This window comes from Nestor notabilis, unplaced genomic scaffold (genome assembly GCF_000696875.1).
Source record: "Nestor notabilis isolate BGI_N333 unplaced genomic scaffold, ASM69687v1 scaffold12956, whole genome shotgun sequence".
Classification (NCBI taxonomy): Eukaryota; Metazoa; Chordata; class Aves; order Psittaciformes; family Psittacidae; genus Nestor; species Nestor notabilis.
This window is the reverse complement of record NW_009933364.1, coordinates 13,077-38,592: the sequence shown is the minus strand read 5'-3', so window position 1 is coordinate 38,592 and position 25,516 is coordinate 13,077. Positions and strand designations below refer to the sequence as shown.

Genomic DNA, 25,516 nt, shown 5'->3' with positions numbered 1-25,516 from the left:
GCAGGAATGATCTGGGTAAGAACATATGCCCTTCTTCATGTATTCTTTTAATTCAGTCCTGCTACAAAAGTTGCAGGAGGATTTGTACCCTCCACCGAGACTTTACTTATTTCCTTTTCTCTTAGCAGGGATGTAGCATACATGTTGCTCATGGGCACTTTAATGAACATGAGAATTCTCATGTTGCACTGTCATTTAGAATTGGTTAGCACGAACTGTGTTGCAGATTCACGGCCAAAGGCATAACTCTTGAGAAGTAAAGATAGCGTGAACTGTTCTCAGGGGACATGCCTCTACAAAAATAACTCGTAAAGGTTCCCATTTGGAGAAGCTTTGCTTTTCAAAACACATACTTCAGATCCAGCTTAAATATTATTGAAGGTAGTAGGCAAGCCTGTATTTACATTAAGCATAGTGAGCAGTTTAATGGCTTTAGATGTGTTTTATACAGGTAACTACAAAAGCAAAAGGATTATTTGTTTTCTTTGTTACTTTAATTTTCTTAGATGTCTTCTGTGTTTTACTCTTAAGCCTCTTCAATATATTATTTAATAATTAATAAATTTAATATTTTTAACCTCTTAAGTTAATGTAAGAATCTGTTCTCCTGCTACTGTTTTTAATATGAAAACAACATATTCAATGGTAGTCTACAAAGGCAAAACAACATATTCAATGGTAGTCTACAAAGGCAGGACTACATTGCTAGCCAATTGGCTTATTATATGGAAACATGTTAAATTACAGTGTGCTTTGAAGACATCAAACAGATAGACACAGTCTTACCACAAGTTTTTTGTAACACGATTTCTTGACCTTAATGTTAAGTTGCTGATAACCTCAGATAATTTAAAATAGTTTTAGAAGTCAGTTATTACTTTCCTAACTGTGGAAAATTTCAGGGCCTTGCAAATACCAATGTATGTAACACTTATTCAGTGTATGCAGTTACAACTATTTGTGCAAAACTGGACTCCATATCCTATCCCACCTTTAGGAGTTCTGCATCTGGCCACATATGTTCCAACTGTCTCCAGGTAATAACCCAAATAATGCATTTGATGGGGTTGGAGGAGGGAAGAAAGGAGATGTTAAAAGCTTAAGATAAATTGACTGTCTTTATTGGTACCTTGTGAGAATACTAGAGTGCATCTAGCTGTTTTATTTCTTTTTCTGTTTTGTTCCTTTCTTGGCCTTCCTTTTCAATGCTGAATATAAAGAGAATAAAGTTGTGGTGTTCTAAGCCCTTTTTTTTAATTGTGATCCCATTTTGTTTTACTCTCTTATCTATTCTGCAGGAATTGCTTTGGGTGATTACACATCTACTGTCTCTTTATTGGGTGGTGCCTGTTCTAATATTAGTATTATTTGAAGCATCATTTATCATAGGGTGATTGCTGACACTGCAAATTATTTTTTTTAAATTATTTATTTTTATTATTGTCAAACAGTTAGAAGACAGATATTTATTATGCCTTGTCCTTTTGTGGCTTGTTTTGCAGTGGTCTTATGTTTGGACTCTGTGCTGATTGACTGCCATGGAAGTATCCTCTTTGCTGCTCCAAAAGCTGAAGGTAAACTAATACATTTGAGTGCTCTGCTTTTATTTCTTTTGGGGCTGAGTGGAGAAGAAACCAAACATCTTACCTTTTGTTTCTTGTTTCTTTTCTTATTTAGAATCATGTGATATATTTTACTTAGCTCCTGAAATTGAAGAAGAGTATGTGGATACTGAGAAGGTAATGTGGTAGGTTATGTAGGTTGCTATGCATAGTATTTTATCAAAGGACAATTGTGTCCCCTGCTGCTTGAGGAAGAAAGCTAAACTCTTCTACGGTTCTCATATTTCTTATTTCCCCCAGTATTTCTTAGTTATCTGTGGGGTTTTGTATATTCATCTCCCATAAAATTAGTTGCTTCTGAAAAATAATTATGCCTTCCAAAATTGTTGGAGCAACTGCCAAAAATCTGTTAATCAGTAGTTTTCCATAAGACTTAATAATTTTTAGTTTGTTAGCAATAAGACAGACTTTGAAGTCATATTTTCACCTTCTGGAGGTCATGCTAAGATTGATACTTTGCACTGTTTAGGCTAAAGCCCAAACATTAATCTCATTTGGAAGACTGGGTTAAATATCACTATCAGCGTATTTTTACTATGGGAACATTATGAATTATTGTCTTTTACCAGTATAGTTTTCCTAGAGCTTTTTGCTATAGATAAAAGCCATAAGGAGCTCTTAGACCAGGGATGATAAAAATGTTAATTAATAGCAGGTGAGTGTGTCTCCACTGCAACTGCATCTGAATAGCAAACTGTACTACAGTGATCTTAACAGTTAGGAAAAAATAATTTATGGTACCACTCTATAACAAGAAAAAATATTAGCTAATATGTACCTTGTGCCCATGAGTTCTTTAAAATTAGACACTAGTAATGAATTAGAAAAAAAACTTTATAAAAAATCTACTAACGACAGAGTTTGACTTTCTGTAAAATTATCTGTAGCTAGAAAATATTTATATATCTTATTTAAAACTGCTTTTTCTTCTTAAACTGCTTTGATCCAATATGCAGCTTTTTTAAAGGCTTCACAAGCTTAAGCTAACCCTGAAATACAATATAGCAGTTTCACCAGACAGTAGGAATTAATAACTCTGAAGTCTTTATGCTTTATTCTTTTTCTTTAGAAAAGTAATCTTTTTGACTTGTTTATCTACAACATTACATATAGAATAAGCTGTCCTGATTTAAATAAATGAATGTAATTTAATAAATTTAAATGTAATTTAAATTTAAATAAATAAAGTAGGTTAACATTGTGATTCCATTGATCTCTTGGAATTCTGAACTTAAGGGGAAGAAAGTTTTTTGGTTTGATGGAGCTGCTTTCTCCTACTTCAGATATTTTTGTATCTACTACTAGCTTTTGTTCAGCAGTTCAACTGGTTCACAGGTTATTTTCATTATAGTGAACTTCCTTGTTACGTTGTGTTCATTGCTGTTTACTTTGGTCATAAGAGTGCTAGAAAACATTGTTTTATGGGACCACGTTTTTCAGTACTGTGCTTAGTTTTCTGTCCTTTTTAATATCTTTCAGAGACAATGTGAAGAAGCATGGTGCTTTAACTTTGTCAAAATTGCATTTGTAGTACATGCTAACATACGTAAACTAAGCATTAAGTAGGCGAAATCTGGCTTTGTCTGAAAACTAATTCTTCAAATAAAACAAGAAAGCTTGTGATGATCAAGTACTTTTAGAGGTCCTTCATCATGGCAAGTTCAGTTGGTCTAGCTGCACAATAATTGCTGAAATAAATATACAGTACGTCATTCTTCTGATACATGTAATCTTCTCTGTAAAATACGACTTGTATTGGCTAGCACGTAATTACTGTGTGCCATTTACTTGCTGAACTATCATGACCTTTTTAAGTAAATTACAGCTGGTCAGGTTTTATGGTAAAACTCTAAGGCTTGCAGCAACCTTAACTTTTTACATGAGAAAGGAATTCTTCAAAATGATTCTAAAAACACTTTTTTCCTGAAAAATTTTCCTAGAGAAAGGATAAGACAAATTATGTCTGTTACTCTAAAAGTAGAAAATTAGCTACTATTATTTGCCCTGCATGCATAATAGCTATTTTCTTTAATGGGCAGGGACTTTCATCAACATCTTCAAAAGCAAATGTAATCTGTACTTTGGAAGCTCTAGACATTATTATTTTTGTGGGGAAAGAGAGGAATTTTTGCATAATTTGCTGGAATTGATTTTGAAGTGGAAGCTTTTAATTTGGTCTGTTTACATCTTTCCTGTCTCTTACTTTGTACCAGGTCTGCGTTTATGGTGTTGCTGCAGTACTGTGGATGGCTGCAAAATCCAGTGTTCCACCAAGTCACAAACTAGCATTGCCAAGAAAATTTAAAAAACTTCTTCTGGATATGGCAAGAAGAAACCCTGAAGAAAGACCTTCTCTAGCTGATGCAATTAAGGTTACTACATTTAAGCAATTCTATGTGTAATCTAGTTGTCTGAAGTATTATTTTAGTAATTTGAATATCAAAATACTAATTTATTTTTGTAATAAACTGGTATCTAATTAAATCATAATCTGACACCATGGGAGTTGTTTTACAAGTTACCTCCCTAGGGACACCAAAGAGGTGTGTTTTTAATTTATATTGAAATTGTCAATAAGGTACTTGGAATAGGTTCATAAGACATGCTGAACTTAGATTACTTCCAATTTACTACTTAGCTTGACTTTGTCCTTGTTCAATAATATCTCACTTGATTGAAAACTTATTTACTGACTGGAAGTCATGACTTTCTTTTTTTTTAAGACATGCAGTCGTTATTTATTTGAACAAGGTGTAAACAGCAAAAATATTTTGGCATTGTTGAATAAATCTGTCTTTAAGGTAAGAGCGCTACCTTTTTTAATTGTCTACTTTTTTCCAACTAATTCTGTAAATTGTGTTCCAGTAAGACTTTCATCCCCTGCACATATAGTTAGATTTGTTCTCTTTTTAATTTATCTTTAAATAGCTTTTAAGTATTGATTTATTTTTTTCTAGTTCTTGCTGTTGTAGTGGTCACTCCCCAGATTTTGGTGCCCTGACTCTACAGTCTGTATAGGTGAAGAACTAGTAACTTAATTATATAATGCACAGAGTATTCAGTCAATCCAGGGAACTGACTTTGCTCATATCTTTGATTACCTGAAAGTTCTAATTTGAAACAGAGGTTTCCAGATGGTTCTAACAGTCCTTAGAGTTTTGTATGCCATTTGTTTTAATTCTCCACCTTAGCATGACTAGATTGTTGCTTTGCAACATTCTAGATTTATATGGGTGTTGGGTTATTGGGTTTGGTTTTTCGGGGGTTTTTTTTTTTTTTTTGGAAGTAATTTAAACTGGAGCACAATTGAAAAAAAAAAAGCTCATAAATTCAGTTTGGACTGCAATTTTAATTGCTAGGCTGTTGAGGAAGACATAATGTCGTCTCAAGATCATGTTGCTTTTGCGTTTAAAAATGAAAGACATGAAATGGACCCTTCAGAGTCAAGTCTAGGTAAGCAGTCAGACTGACACGTTTACTTTGTTTTAGTGTTCTCTAGATCAGTTCTCTATGTAGTATTTTCTCAGTCAAGTGTGTGGTTTTGGGTTTTGTTGGGTTTTTTTTCTAAATTGATTGTTATTTACCTTGCATTTATATTATACATATTGTTCATTTTTCTGTGTTTTTGTTTTTAGGATTTGTGCCTGTTACCAGTGCAAGTAAACTTGTAGCAGTTAAAGGACCAGTACCATGCCAGATTTCTCTAAACTGTGAGAAAGCTACATTACCTGTTGCATTCACCTCTCCTGCAACTCACTTCAAGCCTATTATTCTGCAACAAAATGAAAATATAACAAAGTTAGTATATCCTAATGCAGAATAAGTTAAACTTGAGAATAAATTGTTAAATCTAGTGGAATTGTCCTCAAAAATAATTCTTTTTCCTTTTCAGAGAGGTTCACACACCAGTTTCTGAGCAATTCAAGAAAGAGACAAGAAAAGAAAAACATGCGGACAACAACAAATCAGGATTTACAGAAGACTTTAAAAGCTGTGGTACTGAGGACACAGATGTTCCTGCACCTGAAATACATGAGTGTGGTTTACAAGTTCCAGGCCATTCGTCCCAGATATCTTCAGAAGAGCAAAAGCCAGGCAATGCATGTACTTCTGTAGTTACTTTACCATCACCATCTGATTCCTCACATATTCTACAGGAAAAGAGCATATTACCTGAAGTTCCTTCAAACTCTGCAGCTTGTCCTACGTCTCCTAATTTTCTTCATATAAATAACATCATTCTCAAACAGGACTCAGAGAAAAGAGTTACAACATTTGTACCAGTACATTTAGCTGTATCAGAGCAAATACCAAATAAACCTCTTCGTTCAAGAATTGCTTATGATTGCTGTCATAGTTTGCCAGTTCTACTTTCAAGTACTATTGCAAGTTATAAAAAAAGCATGCAGACAGAAAATGATGCCTGCCTTTACAAAGTGCAAAACTGTGAGACTGCTAATACACAGAACAAGTTAGATAAAAGTAACCCAGTTATTCACACCAACTGCCAAGAAATTGAATGTGCTGCCAGTGTAGACAGTATTTTCACTGAACAAGGATACATACCATGTACCTCAGTGAATCAAGAAAATTCTCATCTCTTTAATGCTGAAGTCCTGCCCCAGCAGAACAGAACAAGTGACACTTTACTACAGGAAGTGGTTCATCTTATACAGGAGGAGTTTGCGTTTGATGGCTATCTAGAGAATGGAGTTGAAGTTTTTGATATGGGTATGTAGATTTTCTTCTGTAGATTATTGTCATTGATGTGTAAGAATATTGTTGTTAATGGCTTTTCTCTCTTGTTGCTTCTTTTTTTAAACAAGGTAACTTCATTTTAAACTTAAAGGAAATTCAGTTTCGCATATTCTCTGATAGAATTTGTGAAAAATTTTGTGATCTCTACTGGGATGAAAAATTACTGGAGAATCTTTATCGGGTAGTAAATGGAGAAAGACCTTCACATTTATGGTAGGTGTTTTTAAACTTTTTCCTTCCTACAGTTCAATTTAATGCTTTTCTCCCTACTTTCTAGAAGCAGGAAGGGATATGCTGCTTCTCTTCAGGTATACTTGTTTCCTGCACACTGCTAATTTCACATTCTATTAGATACTTCATGGCTTTCCCCATGGCAAATAGTGCTTAATGGCTAAGCACTAAGCTTGTGTGTAACTCCCAAATTAGGATAGCTGACTAACGGAAACCAAACTCTAATCAATGTTTTCAACCATTGGCTTCATGGTCTTGTTAGAAAAAGGCTGTTTAATCAGAAGTGGAATATATTTTTCTTACTGTTCAATTTGCTTATTCTGTTTGAGTTTAGTTCTTCATACATTCTTTTGTTTTATTCACACCTAAGAATAAGGAAATTAAGTTATCTTTGCTAGAAATACTTTTCTTAACTGGTTTAGTTTGACTTAGTGTTCCTCCTGGCAGTCTTTGTAATTGGCCTATTAAGTGAGAAAACACCCGCATATTAATTTCTTATGTTACTATTTCATTTTCAGTGACATATCTACCTGAAAAATAATAAAAAGCATTCTTGTTTTATTGCAGCCTCCAAATGTAGCATACTTATAAAAGCTTTTTCCTGAAGGCTATTTTAAACAGTAATCAATTTATATGTGGAAGTTATGTATGGGGTTTTTTGTCACTCATGGTCTGGAATTACAGATTGGAAATTTTGACAAAGAAGCTTGGTAGATGTGGTATGTAAAAACGTCAGTGTTAAAAGATGTATAATCCATACAGCAAGTTTCAGAAAGAAGAAAGTACAACCTCCAGATATCGGACCCTGATGTGCTGGTTTATTTCCCATTTGGGTTTGGATTTTTAATGAGCCATTGAAAATTGGTTGGAGGTTAGGCTTTTAATTCCCTGAGGTTGAATGTGATGGTAGAAGAAACTTGAGCTGTTGCAGATGAATTACTAGCATATATTAAGATGATAAACCTCTATATGAAATTTTGTTACAAAGTTTTTGAGAATGAAAGTGGAAAGGAAATCGTCATTTAACTGGTAAAAAATAGAGATCTAGCTTTTAGATCACATGCAAGAACTGCCTGAAAATCTCTCTGAGACACTGCTTACTTCTTTAGACAAATAATATGCTGAGATACTGCTATATTCTTTATTTATTCTATATTTATTTTAGATAAAGAATGTAGCAGGTTTTAAGTGTTAACCTTCTTTGAATAAGTTATGTTATATAACTTATTATTCTTATTAGGGGTGACTTAAAGTCAGACTGTTAACCAGAGGTTGAATCCTGAATGAAAACCCATTACTGTAACTCACAGTCTAAGTTATGCCTGGAGTTATGCCTTCTGTTTGTATGTCTTCTGATACCTCTGTTGGAATTTTGCCAAATGCTGTAAGGGGAAATTTCCGTATCTTGCTCAGTATGCTTTAATATCCATTTGAACATTTTCTTCTTGTGAAATAACAACTGAAGTTGAACATGCGAACTTCGGGAGGTAGATAAATGCTATGAAGCCCTTCACATACTTAGAGTCTTTTGTAAGATCTCATTTTACTGATGTAAATATAAAGGTATATGAAACATTAATTTTCCCTAATTTTATTATACTTTCAGCATAACTGAGGCAGATGATTCAAAGTGTGGCAATGTATTCCAAGATCTAAAGAATTCTGATAGCTTCTTGACAAGCGGTGATCAGACAGAGGGTGAGAAAGGACTTCATGTTTCTAGATCTATGTGTGTGCTAGGAAATCTATCAATGATGCAAGTTTTGAGAGATTAGGACTTTGAGTGTGTCTTCAGGAAAATACCCACCTTAGCACTTAAAAGCATTGTTAGTGAATCTGAACATTGGCCTTGGGGACCTGTTGTCTTTCATGTGAAGCTTACATATAAACAAGTGTCGGTGAGTGGGATCCCCATTTAATTTACTTTTACTCACTTTTATCTACATAGATGTGCCTGTGACAGAACTCCCAAAATCCTAACTGCTGCATATGGTTTTCTTGTGTTCATCCACTAGATGTTCCAGTGGCATGCTTTAAAGGAACAAGAGGGAAGGGGGACAGCCATACTGGGTCAGCTCCAGACAGCATAGCAAGCTTAGCTAGGCAGAGAGGAAAACTTTAGAAGATGTTTATGAGTCCTTAGGTGTTACTGAAGAAATTGAGGATTGATTGATTGAAGGATGGCTGTGCAACAAATCTGGTCCTTCTTTGTTCACATATCAGAATTAAAACAAAACTAAGCAATGAGGTAAATAAAATGCATTAAAATAAAAAAAACCTGTCAATAAAATTATTTACAAATTCTGAGGAAGGGAATTGTACTGAAGTCTAGAAACTTCATTGCTTTTGCATTTAAATGGGTGTTTTTAATTTCATCAAAAGGGTTTTCATAAACAGGTATTTATGTCTCTCCTAGAAATTCTTCCACGTCTCTTTTCTATCCACTGAAGTGCCTTTTTAAAAATAGATACTAAAATGAATAGTGGGACAAATTATAATGAAGATAGTTTTGCCTTTTAATCACAATCTTGGTTCCACGATGCCATTTCAGGGCACTCATTGAGGTTATTATATTAGTGGATTGTTTATTTGTACTTCACATTTTGTGATTGAAGGTCACTTTCAGTAACTGAGCTCAAAACTGAGCTGGGACTGGTAAATCCCATTATAATAACAAAACCATAACCCTTTCAGGGCTTGATTCATGAACAGGTTGTATTTGGTTGCTGTTGTTTCAGTATTATTTCCTCTTTTTTTTTTTTCTCTCCAAGATAGTTCAGCCAAGTTTCAGCATTTAAATTTGGTTACTTCTCTGTTTTGATTAAAGTTAAACCATGTGTTCTTTACAGAATGGATTATACCCCTACATTTTACAAATTTATGTTTTGCCATAAAAGTTAAGTTTGCACTTGGCTGCTGTCATTCTCTGTTACAGTTTTCCATTTTGGCTCAGAATGATTGCAAAAGTAGAGCCAGACTTTCCCATAGGGTATGTGATTTCTTTGCACCAGTAGTTTAGGTCCGTTTGACTCCAAGGTGTCATATCTAAGCCCTGGAGGGTTGCTCAAGTGAAAAGGGAGACTTCTGGCAGATGTAAAAGCTCCTGTCAGCATCATGCCAACCTTTGACTGTCTCCTCTGTCCCTTAAGGTTGGTAGTAGCAGTTAGAACTGTAAAGTCCCATCGTAGCTCAAAGGAGTGAGTCTCGTAGGAGTAGAAGGTTTAACATCTGTGTCCCCTTTGGCTACATCAAAAATTCTTGCCTTCTATGTATGCAATAAAAGCTTCAAGAATTATGGATGGAAAAAATATCAAGAGCTAAGCTTTTTACTAATACTTGCACAGATCTGACATAGTTATCTTTTGTTTTAACGCTTCTGTACTTTTTTTAAATGCTTGTTCCATATGCACAGAAAATATTGTTACTTCCGTAATTGTATTGTGTAACTATTGCTTAAAAATTCTGAGATGTCATCAACATTTATTACTGTACAAAAGCACGGAGCCAAAATAAGCATCTAACACCACTGTTAGAGCACATAGGTAGTCTCGTAACTGTTTTGTATGTGTAGTGTTTAAGTTCAGCAAAACGTGCATCACAGCACATGACTGTTACTTCTTTCCCCCCCATACACCCTCTTTAGGAGAAGGGGAAGCAGCCTTTGATGTGAAGGCTGAGCCTATGATAAATACATCATTAGCTGAAATGGAATTTGATGAGTCACCTTCGGATAATATCAAAAAAGAATTGAGGCTGCACAATACTGCCCCCTCAGAGAAAGAACAACAGTGTTTACAAGGCAACGGCAGTTGTACTGATCCAGGCTTTGCAGAAGAAAATACAGAGCCCGAGGAAGAGACCATGATGAAAATAGCTGGAAACAGCTACCTTGTGTCTCCCAACCTATCTGACTTTCATGGCTGTAGTCCTGGTTGGAGCAGTGCATTTTATGGAGCTGAATGTTTTGATTCAGAAGTTCATAGGTACATGAAAAACCTTGGAAAGCAGAAATCAAGTGAGTCACAAAATATAGATGCTAAAAAAGTGGTGAGTACATTGATTTAAAATCGTTAAGATACCTCTTAATTTGCTGGTTAAAAGAATTTTAGTAATTGTTTTGTTCTACTGAGTTGAAACACTATTTCTTCTTTTAAATACTGACTCTTAAGTGGTTTAAAATCCTCGAGATTTGTGATGTGTGACCAATATACCAGGGTAGTATTCCAAAATAAAGAATGCACTGACATGAAATTGATAATTACTAACCTACAATCCCATCTTCTCTTTCTGAAGTTGACTGGGAAAGTACTGCTTGCCATATGCACAAACCCCATGGTGGTAATATTATGGAAAAGAGCTAAGAATCACTATGACTGGCATGTGTCACAGGCTCAAGAGGTCCTCCCTGTCACATGCTCTGAGACATTTTCCTTGGTCTCAGTGAATTTTCTACAGCTTCTTACTGTTTGCCAGCAGAACGGCAGTTACTGGCTCACATCTTTTCTCTTGGAGATGGCTCATCATCATGATGAGTGCAGCTTTGTGCTTTTTAAGCAGCTTGGAGGACATGAGGGAGTATGAGTAGGGGCAGTTACTTTAGATTAGCAAAGTCTTCCATTGCCTTAAAGATTATATTGAGTACATTTACTTAAATTCTATATTTGTGCATCTAGCTATAATGGGCTTCAGTTTGTAAATATTGCAGGTCCAAAGCCACAGAATAGGAATAATATATAAAAATGTAAAAATCCAGAAAGATTGAGCTGGCTCATGGGAAGGAAAGGGGGAAGATTTAAGTAAATGAGTTGGTATGACTGGAAGACCTGTTAGTATAGCGACACCTGGAATCTTTTTGTGTCCCTGAGAAACTAGTTGTCTAGTTTAGGTATCATTATTGTTTCTGCCAGATACATGTTTAATAAAAATGAAGCAGGACCTGCACTGTTCTTTTTCAGCAAGTTAAACCCTGAATCACTGAGGATGTTCTTTTTCTTTTTTTTTTTTTTCCCCCATGCTCCTTAATGTTCATATGTAAGTCTGTAGGAGAAAACAGCATGAGAAACTGTTGCTTTGTGTAAAAATAAATATTTTTTTTTAAAAGTTTTCAGGTCTGTCACTGTCAAATTTCCATCTTCTCAAAAAGTCCTATTTTTAATCCTGTAGAGCTGTTCAATCCTGTGTAAGCATGCCAGCTAGAGAAAAATGGGATTGCATAATCTTCCGCACTTAAAGGAGTAATTTTTGACTGAAGAATAGGTTTTCACAAGTAAAGGATTTCTCATAAGCATCTGAACAGATTTTTCTGTTTCAACAGGCAGTCTTTTTGACTTTGAGATTTTACAGGCTACTTGTCAATTTAGTTTGAGTTCTTTTGAGTTCTTGGCAATTGTTTTCACTATTTAAGAGGCATACAACAAAAATGAAGCATGATTTATGGTGTTTACAGTCTGCTTTGGAATTTGTTTATGAAATTAATGCATACTATCATACATTGCTACTATATGCATTAACACATAAGAGCATGGCTAACCCAACAACAATGCAGGATGCTGGGGGGGGAAATAATCATAAGGTATCTCTGTAGAAAATTATATTGTGTTCATGCCTAGAACATTCCACTGGAGGACAATTACTATTGATACAAAGCTCAGTTTAGCAATTAGTAAACAATTCTTTTGGAGAGGAAAAGAATGCACATTCTGATAGCTGAAAAAGATGCATACTACTCTGAGGATAAGTGAACTAATCTTCCTGATGTTATCTGAAATCTTAGTAGCTGAACAAAAATTAGACTAATCTTATTCTCTCTCAGTAATGCAGAAATAATGAATGTGATCTGGACTGCATATGAGGCCAAGTGGACAAACAAGAATAAAATAGTTATTTTGAGACAATAGAAGCTTGGTATCTTACATAAATAGTCTTCCTAATTTGCGAGATCCCTTTGTGTCCAAGTTACAAGGAATACAATTATAAATTGTCGTCTTTTTTTGTGAAGTCAAATTCAGCTTATATTTCAGTTTATATTCAGAGAAGATTATTAATGGAAGATTAAATACTCTTGTACGGTATGGAAATGTTTTGAGTGCATTGCAAAAGAAGAGTTAATTTTCACAAAAAAGCATGTATGTGCAGATACTTATATTCTCTCGTACTATTTATATGAAAAAGTGTTGATATACTAGAATATTCAGGTATATAATCTTAAAAACAGTATTTTAAAATATTATTTCATAATTTTTATTAAAAATGCTTTTTAAGTGCCTTGTTACTACAAATTCAACAGAGGGTACTTTAAAATACCAGTTTACTTTTTAGTCTCGTGACTGTTTTTATTTCTTTCACTACCATAGCATCAACAACTTCAATCTTTCTGCTGGCATTACTGCACTGACTTTCTGTGAAATCCAGCTTCTTCCAAATGTGTTTCAAATAAAAACTTGCAGGATCATATTCCTCTAATTGCAGCAACCTTGAACATTTAACCAGAGCAAAGAAAACCTTCATAATATCCTGCTATTTTTCCAAACTTCATCAATCATGACAATTTCTGAAATAAACTATCAGCAATGTTGCTGAAACATGATGAACTGCTACAAGTTTGAAGTGGTCAATATATATAAGAAAGACAAAGAAAAAAATGAAACTGAAAATTTATTTTTCTGATATTGCAGCAGCCAGGAGATGATGATTCTAAGTTCTTTAGACAATCCATTATCAACGTGTAGGTGATAAGTAGCTTTGGCAGCTTCTTTCTACTGTCTCTTTGCTGCCTGATTCATCAAACCAGTTTTATTTCAGAAACCAGTTCCTTGATTAGCTGTAGTCTAGTTTTCATTATTTGACAAGGACTGTATTTATCTACTTCTTGCCCCAGGTCTTTGACAGATTTTTGAAAAGTTAGCAATAAAGTTAACCTGATTCTACAGCTTTGTGGTAAAGTGCACTAAAGCAATGTTTAAGAGTTGCTATTTCAAAGAGTGAATGTTTAAAGATAGACATTTGAGCTTCACTACATTTGTCTCAACTTAGTGGCACTTCCCTTTCAAAAGAATAGCTCTGCTTGGCCAATGCAAGTCTAGTCTGCAGCTGGAACTGAGCACTGAATGAGAGTCTAACCGCACAACAAATTACAGTTTTGGAGACACATACATCTCACTAATACACTAATCTCACCAATGAAAATATTAATATAATTCAAATGTATATTTATTCACGTTCTAAAACTAAATGCAGTTAAATTTCTTTTGTTCTTTAATTTTGTATACCTGTAAGTAGGTTTGAGAACACAAAAGTTCTGAGAAACTCTGAGTGCCAGAACATACATTTATGTCAGAATTAAGTAGCCTGCCATAAAAATAATTAACTTTTCTATTTTTCTATCGGAAACTGTTAGATATTGTCTGCACCTTAGGTTGTGATTTAATAAGATGCAAAAAGTAAAACGTGTTGTATGATGAACAATATTAACAGTAGGATTAATCAAGTTATGATTCAAAAAAAGGTAATATGTACTTTTATGTTTGGACAGAATGTGAAATAGCATAAAATATTTATGGATCAAGGTGACACTTTCAAATGTCATAAAAATAATCAATGCTTTACTGTGTAAGTGCTTATCAGTTCATTGCAGTTCAGGTGCTTATCAGATAGTTCATTGTGGTTCTTAAGGTCAGCAGAGGTTAATCTGCATTTAGAAAAGTTAGTCCTTAGGCAAAGAAGTGTATGTCCCCTGCGTCACATCATCTCTAGTCCAGGAGCTGCTGATTTTGCACCCTCATACAGAGTGCAATACAGACAAAGCAAACCAAGTCCCTGCGGCAGAGCAAGAAGGGAAGGCAGCTACTAGGGCTTCCATTTCTCCAGGGGGATGTCCAAATCTGCCCTCATAAGAGCTTTTTTTTCTGTAGTCTGGTAAGCTGGCTTTCAGTTTGTTTTCAGCCCCGAGCCTTCACTCTTAGCCTTTGCTCTTTTCTTCATTGCCCACACTAGGTTTCAGTTATCCCCTAGATCTCATAAGCTACTTGTAAGAGTCTCCACCAAACTTTAGTGCACCCAAGCTACGTTGTTGCAAGCAAAGGTTTTGGATGTTCTGGCCACAGTTTTCCCCTTTCCCATTCGTTTTCTCTCTTCCTTTGTCTTCTGCCAATATTCTGCATCCTTTGGTGAAGTCATCCTTCAGGATGTAAAAAACTTATGCTTCAAGGACAGATTGGAATTTGCAATTTTCCCAAGTAAGCAAAGTAACTCTATCATTACTTTGTGCCCTAGACTAAGGGATCTTCCACAGAAGTATGCCCTGACAAATAAATGTACTTCAGAGGGAGCAGAACAATTGAATGTATAGCTTCATCAAAAATGTTTATATCCTAGACCTACCTAAAATGGAAGATGTTGTGGAATAGAGTGGGAATTTCCTACTAACTTTATTTCTACTCACCTGAAGTTATTTAGGGGACAAACCACTTCTGCCCATCAGATTCCAAGCATCAGAAAGTGGACACTCTGTCTGATTCCCTTTTTGTGTTCACAGTGTCTTAATCAACTTGGCTTCGCTTTAATTGATGAAATAAAATCAAGCTTTTAAGTAAAAGCAAGCAGTTTCCAATTCAGAATCAGAAAATAGCTTTTCTGTGCTTTCACTATACTCTATGTGATGCCTATGTAGAAGTGTTTTTAAAATCCACAGGGCTTTTGTGACTTGCTGCTAATGAACTATGTTGTTAAACCTTTTGAATTTTTCTGAAAAACAGTGACGAGTTTTTCTCAAACTTAAATTAATTTCTAGTAAGCCCATCCCATTAAAGCTAACCTATTTACCAATCTGTTGTTTGATATGTTAGCTCTGAGCTATGTGTTTTCTGATCGCTCTGCTTGTGGGAGTTCTGTCTGCTGCATTCAGTGAACTTACTCCATTTAAAATGCTGTTTCATGTAACTGGGTCACTGGTAGTTAGCTTAGGACCCAAGTGCAAAAGCCACCACTTTTATAAAACACAACACACATCATGTGTTGTTTCATAATAAATAAGAAGCTGAACCCAAAGCGGATGGCCCATTTTCATTGGTTGGTAAAATAATGAAACCTTTGATATGCAAACAGTTATAAATGTTTACATTAAATTTTATATTAATGTGGGAAGCCCAGTATAATTTCATTTTATCCATTGCTTAAGTTATGTAATTCTATAGGAATTTAGTTCATTTTTTCAATTATGTAAATGCATAAATATAAAATAAGTAATCTGAACTTCAAAATCAGTATGTCCTTTATTTATAGAGCAGCTCTCCTGTCTGCCTTCTGACCTGGTTCTATAATATAATGTAATTATACATGTTCGAATGAAAGCATCACTTTTAGTCAAATACTACGTTCTTGCTGCAAATATAGGTCAGCCGCTTAACAGAGATTTTCTGAGGTCTGCACTGATTTCAGAACCCTTCACTTTTAATTTTGGATGACTTCTTAGTATAACTTTTTTAACTGCTCTGGAAAACAACAAGATAAGTGCAATTATAACTAAAGGCATATCTATAAAAATGGACACAGGCAAACTTCAGTGCAGTATCATCAAACACAAACTAGTTCTAGTTCTTAAGTTGTAGCACTGTGGCATAACTAATGCTTTCATGGGGACAGATGATGCCTGTTGTAGCTTGCCTGTAAGCAGAGGTGTGAAAGGTAGTTTTTCCTGGTTAGTATCATATTATTGTCTGTTAGGATGTTCTCTTTGTCGTACAAAATAATTCTCTTCTAAAACTTCCATTTCCTACTCGAACCTTGCATTTACCATTCTGATCAGAATCCTTTTTCTCTTTAAATAGGAACTAGAACAATTGCTAATGATGGAGACAAAAAATTACAGAAAGACCATAAAGTTTTACCAGAAACTATTGCAGAAAGAAAGAAGCAGCAAAGGTAAGATTACAGCAACTTGCCAGTAATTAATTGAATGTGTAGTACTTTTAAGGATTTTTTTTTTCTTTCATTTAAATCAGAATCATTGATGTTTATACACTGTGTGTTTTAAATCTAAAGGTCTTGAAACTAAATCTGTGTTGCCCAAATTGAGAGAACAGCTACAGGAGATGAAATCAAAAGTGCAGTTTCTTGAACTGGTGAAGAAATACGTGCAGGCAAGTTAGACTTCATTTTGCTTGTGTTTCCTTTGTCATTTCATTACTGCATCAGCGTAGTTGGCTGTTCAAGTCAGTATATGAAATGCAAAATGTTTTGTGTCAAAGTGCCAAATTAAGTAGGATCTAAATTATCAAAAGAAAAGGTAACTGCTACTAGTATTGCTTAAAAGAGGGGGGGGAGGGGAAAGCAATTTTATGATGAAATGCAATGAGGCTTTGACTGCATTTTGTGTGGATTTTCCGCTTTAATTTCCTATGGTTTATTTTTTCATGGCTTGACATCTTTGAGCAGATCATGTATGCAGAACAGTGGGGTGTGGAATCCTGTGTGCTGCCTACAGTCATTCACAATGGGAGAATTAACACAGTGGATGTGACACCTGATGAGTCATCAGTGCTGCTTTACTATAACACAGAGAAACACCAGTGTAATAATCAAAATGGAATAAGAGTTCTGCAGGCTGGTACACCACTTGGTTTAATGGCTTATTTATATTCTAGGTATAGTATCTTTTGCACATCCTTAATTAGGAGCGGGTTGAGACGCAGTTGCTAATTCAGGAAAAAATAGTCTGTGATAAATCCTAGTTTCTCAACATTGCATAAATTCTCCTCTCTTGTATTGAGTTTAATCTTATTTCTGTGAACACTTATTTACAGAAATATGCATGGAAGTGGCAAAAGACAGCCTGATAAGAAATAAGCCAAACTGTTAAGTCTGGATTCGATTAAAACTCAAAGCATTTGACAATAAATCAAAAACTAATAACTTGTAACTTTTTTATCCTTATTTAAGGTTTTGCACTTATAGTTGCCATGGTATCAAGGGTTTATGTTACTGCCAGCAGTGTAACAATTCTTCAAAACATATCAATTGATAATTCTTATTAATAGGGTCTGGAAGTGAAAATGTTTTACAGATTATTGCCCCAGTCCTTGGGACTATGCAAGATGCAGGCTTCTTTCAGGGCTTACATGGGAACAAAGATGTCCTTTAACCTTCAACTAGGATGAGGGGGGTGGTCTTTTAAGCTATCTGAGCCGTAACAGTATGAAGGATGGAAACTGCCTGAGAGGCTTCATCAGACTTGTACCACTATAGAGGGAGCAGGTCATCCTGACTCTTGAAAATCAGTTGTTTATCCTGAGTGCTGCTGTTCCTGGTAGTTAGTATTACACACAAAGTGAGGAAATTGTTTTAGAGTCAGAGCTTCTACATTCATCAAACCCAAATTTTTATGGTTAGCTGTAAACCTTCAGGAGACAGGACAATTAACCTGTGTTCAGATCTTGAAAGTATGTGTGTGTATAAAAAAAAATAAAATATGCACATTTTCAATGTGCGTAATGAGTATATTCTGTTGTTAAAACAACCACTACTCTAGAGCTACAGGAAATATTTTCTTGCTTAAAATATCTACTTTTTATGCTCTTATTGCAATAAAAATCTTTTAAAGTGAAATGATGGGGGGAAAAAAATTAAATATATTCTTCCATGCTACTTAAAATGTAATTTTTGATCATAATAGAAATGTCAAAGTGGTTATTCACAAAATTACAAATAGAGAAACTTTTTTAAAACAAATAATGCTTTCAGTGTTGGCAATCACAATATTTGATGTGTAAAAATAAAATAAAAAGGAATCCAGGTTTTATGTAGAGCTTCAGAATTTAAAATCCCTGTTAATTCATGATATTTTGAGGATTTTTTTTTTCCTGTTGCTGTAGTCTGATGCAAGAAGAAAATGTGTTTTTACTTGTCTGAGGTTTTTCTTGTGCTTCGCAGAAATGCATTTTTAGAAGGGTACGTACAGCAGTTTCTCTACACATTTCGCTATTTCTGCACACAAGAAGAATTTTTGCAGTTTCTTCTTGATAGAATCAGCAGCACTTTATCCAGGTACAGTAATTTCCTGTGAAAATTATATTAAAGCACAACTGTCCCGCTGTCATATCCCCCCCAATGGCAAATAGATGTTTCTGAAAAGATTTACTTGATTAAACTGAATTTTGATGTTTGTTCTTGTAAGACTCTTGAAAAGTGAGAGTGACCCTAAAGCAAGTGCTATATGTGACAATGTGCTTACTTTTTTTTTTTTATTTCTGAATTCTTACTTTTACCAGTTGTTCAGTGATGGGTTGTAAGTACAACCACAGCTTTGTTTCCATAGAGCCATGGATTCTACAGACATGAAACTTTTAAGTTTCAGATAGTACAGTCATTACCAAATGATACTTGTGGCTTTTTTAATGACTTAACATTTCAAAAATAAACTTGTGGTTTATTGAACACGTATGTTTAAATTGGGATTGGATATCAATTTTGGTTAAAACAGTGCCTTTTTCTTCTCACCAGTGCAAGCCTGGATCCTTCCACCTCACTTACCAAAATATGTAACCGCAGTTTCTACATCCTGCAGGCTTGGATTGAAGACTGCTACAGTGTAGACTTTGCAACAAATACTGACCTTCTGTGCACCCTAAAAGAATTTATTTCTTCCAAGGTAAGTCAGGAATTTCAGCAGAGGCTTTAAGGCGGGGAGGGGGGGGAGGATGGAAATCAGTTTAAGTCAGTTAGGGTATATCTAAGATTGTTATTATGAAAAACTGTCCTACTTACAATTAAAGTAAAAGAAAAATACCTCTGTCTTTGACAGATATGTTGAAATGTTTGGGTTTGGACAGACATGGATCTTTCAACGATACTGTGTCTTGCTTATATTTTATGGGAAATTGAGTTCAATATTCTGTTAACTTCTTTTGCATTTACAGGTTGCTCCATTAAATGGCTATGGTGAGCGTTTGTTGTCATTGCTTGAGGATGCTTCTGCCAGGAAAAGTGGCAGTGCTCATCAGAGCTCCAGCATGGACAAATGTGAAGAGGAAGGTGAGGAGGACAGAAAAACATTACATTCCCTATGTAAAAAACTCTCAGAAGATGTTTCCAGAAAGGTATGTCTTTTCACCAGACTGTGGTATACGGAACACATTTCCATTGATTATTTCCTTACAAAAAGTAGAGATCCAGCTCACGGTCCAGATCCTTATTTAGCAAAAATTATCTACCTGTCTTTTAAATTTTCTTTTGGAAGTACTAAGGCCTAAACTGTTCTATAACTGTGGAAATAATCTTAAACCTTAATGTGTGCCCTGTCAGCTGTTTCAATAATAATGGATCAGATAATAGTTTTGAGAGAAGCTGAACTCTTCAGTCTTGATATTAGCATGTGACTCATAGTTGTTAGGAAACCTTTTCCCCCTTGTCAAAGATAAATACTTTTTACTAGGCATATATCTTTGTAAGACTATAAATATAGGAAAACAGCAGGAGGTGAGAGGTTTCTTGCTAAAACTTCAAAGCTTGTAGCAAAAACTTGTCTGAACTTTTGTCCATGTTTACTGATTTATAGAGTGTGCTAGTGAAAAATAACCCCAGAAGCCAGAACATGATGTATGCTTTTCCTGAAAAAAAATCCTCAACAGAGTGACCGAAATGGCATGTGGAAGTCAAATGTATCTATAATGTGTAAGCTGAATTTAGAATCAACCTCTGGGAAAAAGGTGCAGAACCCCACAGAGTATGCTGGGGATTCAACCAATAAAGGGCAAGCAGAATAGAGAAACATGGACTTGTTTTGCTGTTACTGCATTTTAATGATACCAGAAGATAGAAAAGGGGAAAAGAATGGAAAACCAAATATTTCTTTGGAAAGGGATGTTTGATTCTAAGCAAAAGAGTACAAGAAATAGTAAGAAGTAGAATATAAAATATAGAACTTAAGAATATGTACCACATTATGGCAGCAAGCCTGAATACACAGAAGTTTGTTTTAAATACTGATTGTTGATTGAGATCTGGCAGCCTACGGCACAGACTCATTGACTGTGCATATTAGCTTAAAATAGCAGTGTTGAATAAACCAATCAGTGTCTGGGCTAACCTTGAAGATTAGCTGAAGAGTTTTGCATCCACAAAGGAGTTTCTCTAACAGAACATTCCAGGAAGTTACATCAAGGGGAGATATAATATTTGATTTAAAGATGTTATGATTTGGTTTTTTTCTTTCCTACAGAACTTTAACTGGAAACTTTCCAAAGGTGTGGGACCAATTGCACAATATCAGAGAGAGCGACTGTACACTAGTTCATCAGTTTTGCCAAAGCCATGCTACAACAGTTTTAGAGAAGAATTCCCGGTCTCCTTTACTAAATCAGATGAAGTAGGACCATATCTCTTAATAGAATACAGTGTGCAAGAGCTTTGTTGTCAGCTGACATTACTGCAACAGGTACAGAGGTCTAGGTTTACTTGGAAGTACAAATAATATCTTTCTTCTTACATTATACTCACCCTTCTTTGCCTAACATTTCCCAACCCTCTTTCAAGCTATTTCATACTACTTCTTAAGACTTTGAATTAAAATGATCCATTTTTTCTCTGAACTTTCTACAGTAAAATTTAGACTGTGATCCCTCTGATAAATTGCTGAAGAGAGGGGGAGGGGAGGGGATTGTCTGTCATTTTTATCCCTGAGTATTTTAAAAGAACTACTAGATCTTAACAACAGATATATCTTGCTCTTTTTATTTAGGAAGTATTTCATAAATGTCATCCAGTACACTTTCTAAATTCAAGAGCACTTGGTGTTAAAGACAAATGTGTTTCTGTCCAAAAGTAAGTTGTTTGTTTTAACTGCCCTCTATTCTGCTGATGCACAATAACTTACTGGTTTACACCTGTAATATATCCAGGAAGAGAAAAACATTTAAAATGCTTAATATCTTTTCAACAGACTAGATAGTCTGTTCGTATAAATTTTTTACTTTCAGGAGATTTTATACATGTGTATGTACATGTAGCTATGCACATACGTGGTAGGTTGCATTTGAAAGGTGATTTCTTTGAAATCTAAAGTGGGTCAAGGCCAAAATATTTCTGAAGGCTTGTGCTGGGGGGTTGCTTCAAAGGTTCCATTTTTGGCAGGGAGAAAAAAAAAAAGAATAGTTTCTGAAACAGGTTTCTTGATCATGCGTGTATGTATGTATCTAAAATCTTAGGGACCATTATAGTGTCACAGAATAGCTGAGGTTGGAAGAGACCTCTCAAGATCATGTAGTACAACATTCCCTGCCCTAAGCAAGGTCAACAAGAGCAGCCTGACCAGGACTTTGCACAGTTGGGTTCTAAATGTGGATGGAAACTTCAGAGCTTCTCTGTGCAATGTTCATTTTGTACTGTTAGGTAGATGAAGTATCGAGAATTCACAGATAGATAAGAATTTTCCTCTCATTGTTAGAGCAGTTACCAACCTATTTAAATTACTTGCTCAATGGTAATTATTGTTTTCATACAGCCACATGGACCTAATTATATTTGATTATGGTCTGCTTCTTACATACTCAGTGGATTCAGCTAGTTTTTAATTAATATTTGTTAATTGCACTACCTGTAGTAGACTTTTTTGTAAGGGTAGGGAGTGAACATCTAAAGCAGCTCATCTTTTACAGATTGTTAAATGACAGAGGCTGAATTGGCTGGCTTATACTGATTCAGTGGTTCAAGCATGGGAAACTGTATGGCGCCACTAGGTATCAGGCTTAATTTTTTATGTGACTGCAGTTTTTAATGAGTTTGGATTTCTGGCTGTTACACTGCATCAGATTAGACAGTTTGCTTTATTCAGTAACAAGTGGTGAAGGTGTCTTTATGAACAGAAATGTATACTATGTGCTTATCTTGAAATGACATATAATTATCTTGTAATTATAGGAGAAAAAAGTGACATAGTTCACTATGTGCTTTGTAAAAGATCATAAACTCGAGACTGCAAACACAGCAAAATCATTTTAAATGGTTAGAAGTTGGCATCTTCACAATCAAGATTTTCTTTGAAAATCCAAAGTCAACATGAGTTATTTTTTGTCTTTTTTCCCCCGTTTTCTCCATAGAGCTGTTTCTGCTGAGACAGTTTCATTTAAAGTCTGTAATCTGTTTCTGTCAAAGTGCATACAAGACCAGTACCTTCTACAATTATTAAGTAATGCAGACAGTGTCAGCACCTGGGTTGCTGCTGAAATTGTAACATGTCACACATCTAAGGTTTGTCATTGTTTTATTGTATTATTAATTATAAAATAGTTATTGTTATTGTATATGGGTTGCTATATAGCAAAGCTGCCATAAATATTGTGAAATACACCTGTGAGATGGCAGTTAACAGTTTGGTTTGCAAGGAGGGTCTTGGATGTCTTGGATGTTTTGTAGTAGTAGATCTCAAAACCTATTAAAATGTAAGAAATGGGTTGCCTGAGGAGAATAGGTGTCAGACTTTAACAAGGACAACTTGGTGACAGGAAATGGGAATCTGTGTAGGAGGGAAATGTTACTACAGTCACCAATTTTTGTAACAAATTCAAAAAGAAAATACACCTCTTCTTTTTCCTTCTCATTTAATTTTATTATGTAGATTTATGTAGATTTACTGTATATATTTAGTATATTATATATATATAGTATATCTTAATTTTCTTCTTTTCAGTTGCAGGTGAGCTTGTTATCAAAATTTCTTCTTATAGCAAAAGGCTGCTATGAACAAAGGAATTTTGCTACTGCGATGCAAATCCTATCAGGCTTAGAAAATCTTATTGTACGACAGTTACCAGTAAGTCTGGGGCTCTGTTCTGTAACTATTCTGCTTAACATAATCTTTTTCCAATTTAAACATTAATGTGAAAAATAAAAATGTATTTTGTTTTCTTGTAAGGCCTGGAAAATTTTACCTGCAAAAGTAGCCGAAATAATGGAGGAACTCAAGGCTGTTGAGGTATAGTATGAAGTCTTTAATGTAAAAAAACTCCTTTGGGGTTGGAGAAGATGCAAGTTCTGCTTAAGTGAGTGCCTCTGCAGCATGAAAGCCATAATTATTATTTTGTATTATGAAGGAGATTTTAATTTGATATAAGACTTTTGGCTCTTAATCCAAGAGGTTTACGCAAATTTTCCTCTCAGTATTTCTCAAAAACATATCCTGTGTGACTAAAAATAAAGAAGTTTCAAAGCAAGCTAGAACATTCGATACACTTTTCCTGACGATGTCTGCAGAAGCTTTGTGGCTGTAATCTGTTTTGAAAAATCTTAAATGTTTATTTTATCACCGGCATTCTCTTACTGATTTGTGCAATTTTGAATCATAGAATGAAGTTCTAAAACATTTTGGTTATGATTTAGAACAATTACAATTATGTATGAAATATATTTTGATTACTTTGAGTGCTTTAAAATGTTTGCCACCAGATTAATTCATACTGTATTCTTCAATGCCAAAACTTAATATTCATGACAAATAAATCCGTAATGCTAAACACATGAAGTGCGGAACTTCTTTTAAAACCTGCCCTGGTACTTAACATGAGATTTATCTGTGTGCATTTTTAAACTAGGTGTTTTTAAAAAGTGACAGCTTGTGCTTGATGGAAGGAGGAAGATACAAAACACTTCCAACAATTCCCTCAGCCCATGTTTTGGCTATGCATGTCCAACAACTTGAAACTGGAGGATTCACAATGACAAACGGAGCTCACAAGTGGACTAAACTTAGGTAAATTTAATTATATATGTATATCGCCTACCTTTTTTAAAATAGACTGTTGTCTAAAGGGATAATGAAAGCTAATGCAGCATTTCACAGTTAGCAGTTTAAATAGCTTCAGTCAAAGGGACATACACTGTGGAAGAGAATGCTCGATGCCTTTGAATTTCCTCCTTCGGTTTAGGGAGTTTGGTTTTGTTTTTATTGTCAGCCAAACAAACTAATTTTTTTTTCTATATTCTCTTTCAAGAAATATTGCAAAAGTTGTGAGCCAAGTTCATGCGTTTCAAGAGAATCCTTACACATATACACCAGATTTCAAGCTGCAATCTTACCTCAGACAAAGAATAACTCGTTTTAAAGATGCAGATGTTTCTGTCTTGGCAGCTGACAACTGTGCCAACTTCCATCAGATACCAGCAGAAAAACATTCTCGAAAAATTCAGGACACACTGCGCAGAATGAAGGCAACATTTCAGTAATTGTTTATGTTTCATCTGTTGTATTCCAAGTGTGGATTGTAAAGCTGGATTCAGTTGACCTCATCTTCTGGACCATTTCCCAAGCAAATACTTAAGTGAAGTGACTTAAAATACTATCCCAAGTTGAAATAATTATATTTCTTAACACGGAATTATAAAATGCTGACTAATGAGATTTGAATCCCTAGCAACTGGGTGAAAGATCAAAAGAATAGAAGTAAAGATAAAAGTACAAAGAGACTGTAGAAGAATATGGTGATTAATTTTGTCACTGTTGTTTATCATTTAGCATACAAGGATGCTGGGGAGGGACTCTTCGTTAGGGACTCTAGTGGTAGGACAAGGGGTAATGGGTTTAAACTTAAACAGGGGAAGTTTAGGTTAGATATAAGGAAGAAGTTCTTCACAGTGAGGGTGGTGAGGCACTGGAATGCGTTGCCCAAGGAAGTTGTGAATGCTCCAACCCTGGCAGTGTTCAAGGCCAGGCTGGACAGAGCCTTGGGTGACATAGTTTAGTGTGTGGTGTCCCTGCTCACGGCAGGGGGGTTGGAACTAAATGATCTTAAGGTCCTTTCCAACCCAAACCGTTCTATGATTCTATGATTAAAAAATTAACCCAAAACCAAATATCTAAAAAATACTGTGGAAATACATTAAAATTACAGCTTCTGTTGCAAAGTTGGCCTAGGAGAGTT

The 25,516-nt window shown here is 35.0% G+C and overlaps 1 protein-coding gene across 1 annotated transcript in view; it reads left to right on the top strand.

Annotated features, from left to right (window-relative positions):
• KNDC1 (kinase non-catalytic C-lobe domain (KIND) containing 1) overlaps positions 1 to 25,028 on the top strand; it is a gene marked incomplete at its 5' end in the record, with an annotated part of 26,752 nt that extends 1,724 nt beyond the window's left edge. The window contains 23 exons of the mRNA XM_010016855.1: positions 1,503 to 1,574; positions 1,678 to 1,739; positions 3,836 to 3,994; positions 4,346 to 4,423; positions 4,982 to 5,075; positions 5,258 to 5,420; positions 5,515 to 6,353; positions 6,449 to 6,593; positions 8,218 to 8,309; positions 10,255 to 10,658; positions 16,436 to 16,529; positions 16,650 to 16,747; positions 17,043 to 17,251; positions 18,537 to 18,650; positions 19,107 to 19,254; positions 19,523 to 19,702; positions 20,824 to 21,039; positions 21,343 to 21,425; positions 22,700 to 22,850; positions 23,290 to 23,412; positions 23,515 to 23,574; positions 24,191 to 24,348; positions 24,590 to 25,028. Coding sequence (XP_010015157.1) covers positions 1,503 to 1,574; positions 1,678 to 1,739; positions 3,836 to 3,994; positions 4,346 to 4,423; positions 4,982 to 5,075; positions 5,258 to 5,420; positions 5,515 to 6,353; positions 6,449 to 6,593; positions 8,218 to 8,309; positions 10,255 to 10,658; positions 16,436 to 16,529; positions 16,650 to 16,747; positions 17,043 to 17,251; positions 18,537 to 18,650; positions 19,107 to 19,254; positions 19,523 to 19,702; positions 20,824 to 21,039; positions 21,343 to 21,425; positions 22,700 to 22,850; positions 23,290 to 23,412; positions 23,515 to 23,574; positions 24,191 to 24,348; positions 24,590 to 24,821 — 3,974 coding nt within the window. The remainder of the gene's footprint in view (positions 1 to 1,502; positions 1,575 to 1,677; positions 1,740 to 3,835; positions 3,995 to 4,345; positions 4,424 to 4,981; positions 5,076 to 5,257; positions 5,421 to 5,514; positions 6,354 to 6,448; positions 6,594 to 8,217; positions 8,310 to 10,254; positions 10,659 to 16,435; positions 16,530 to 16,649; positions 16,748 to 17,042; positions 17,252 to 18,536; positions 18,651 to 19,106; positions 19,255 to 19,522; positions 19,703 to 20,823; positions 21,040 to 21,342; positions 21,426 to 22,699; positions 22,851 to 23,289; positions 23,413 to 23,514; positions 23,575 to 24,190; positions 24,349 to 24,589) is intronic.
• Between the last annotated feature and the right edge of the window lie 488 nt (positions 25,029 to 25,516).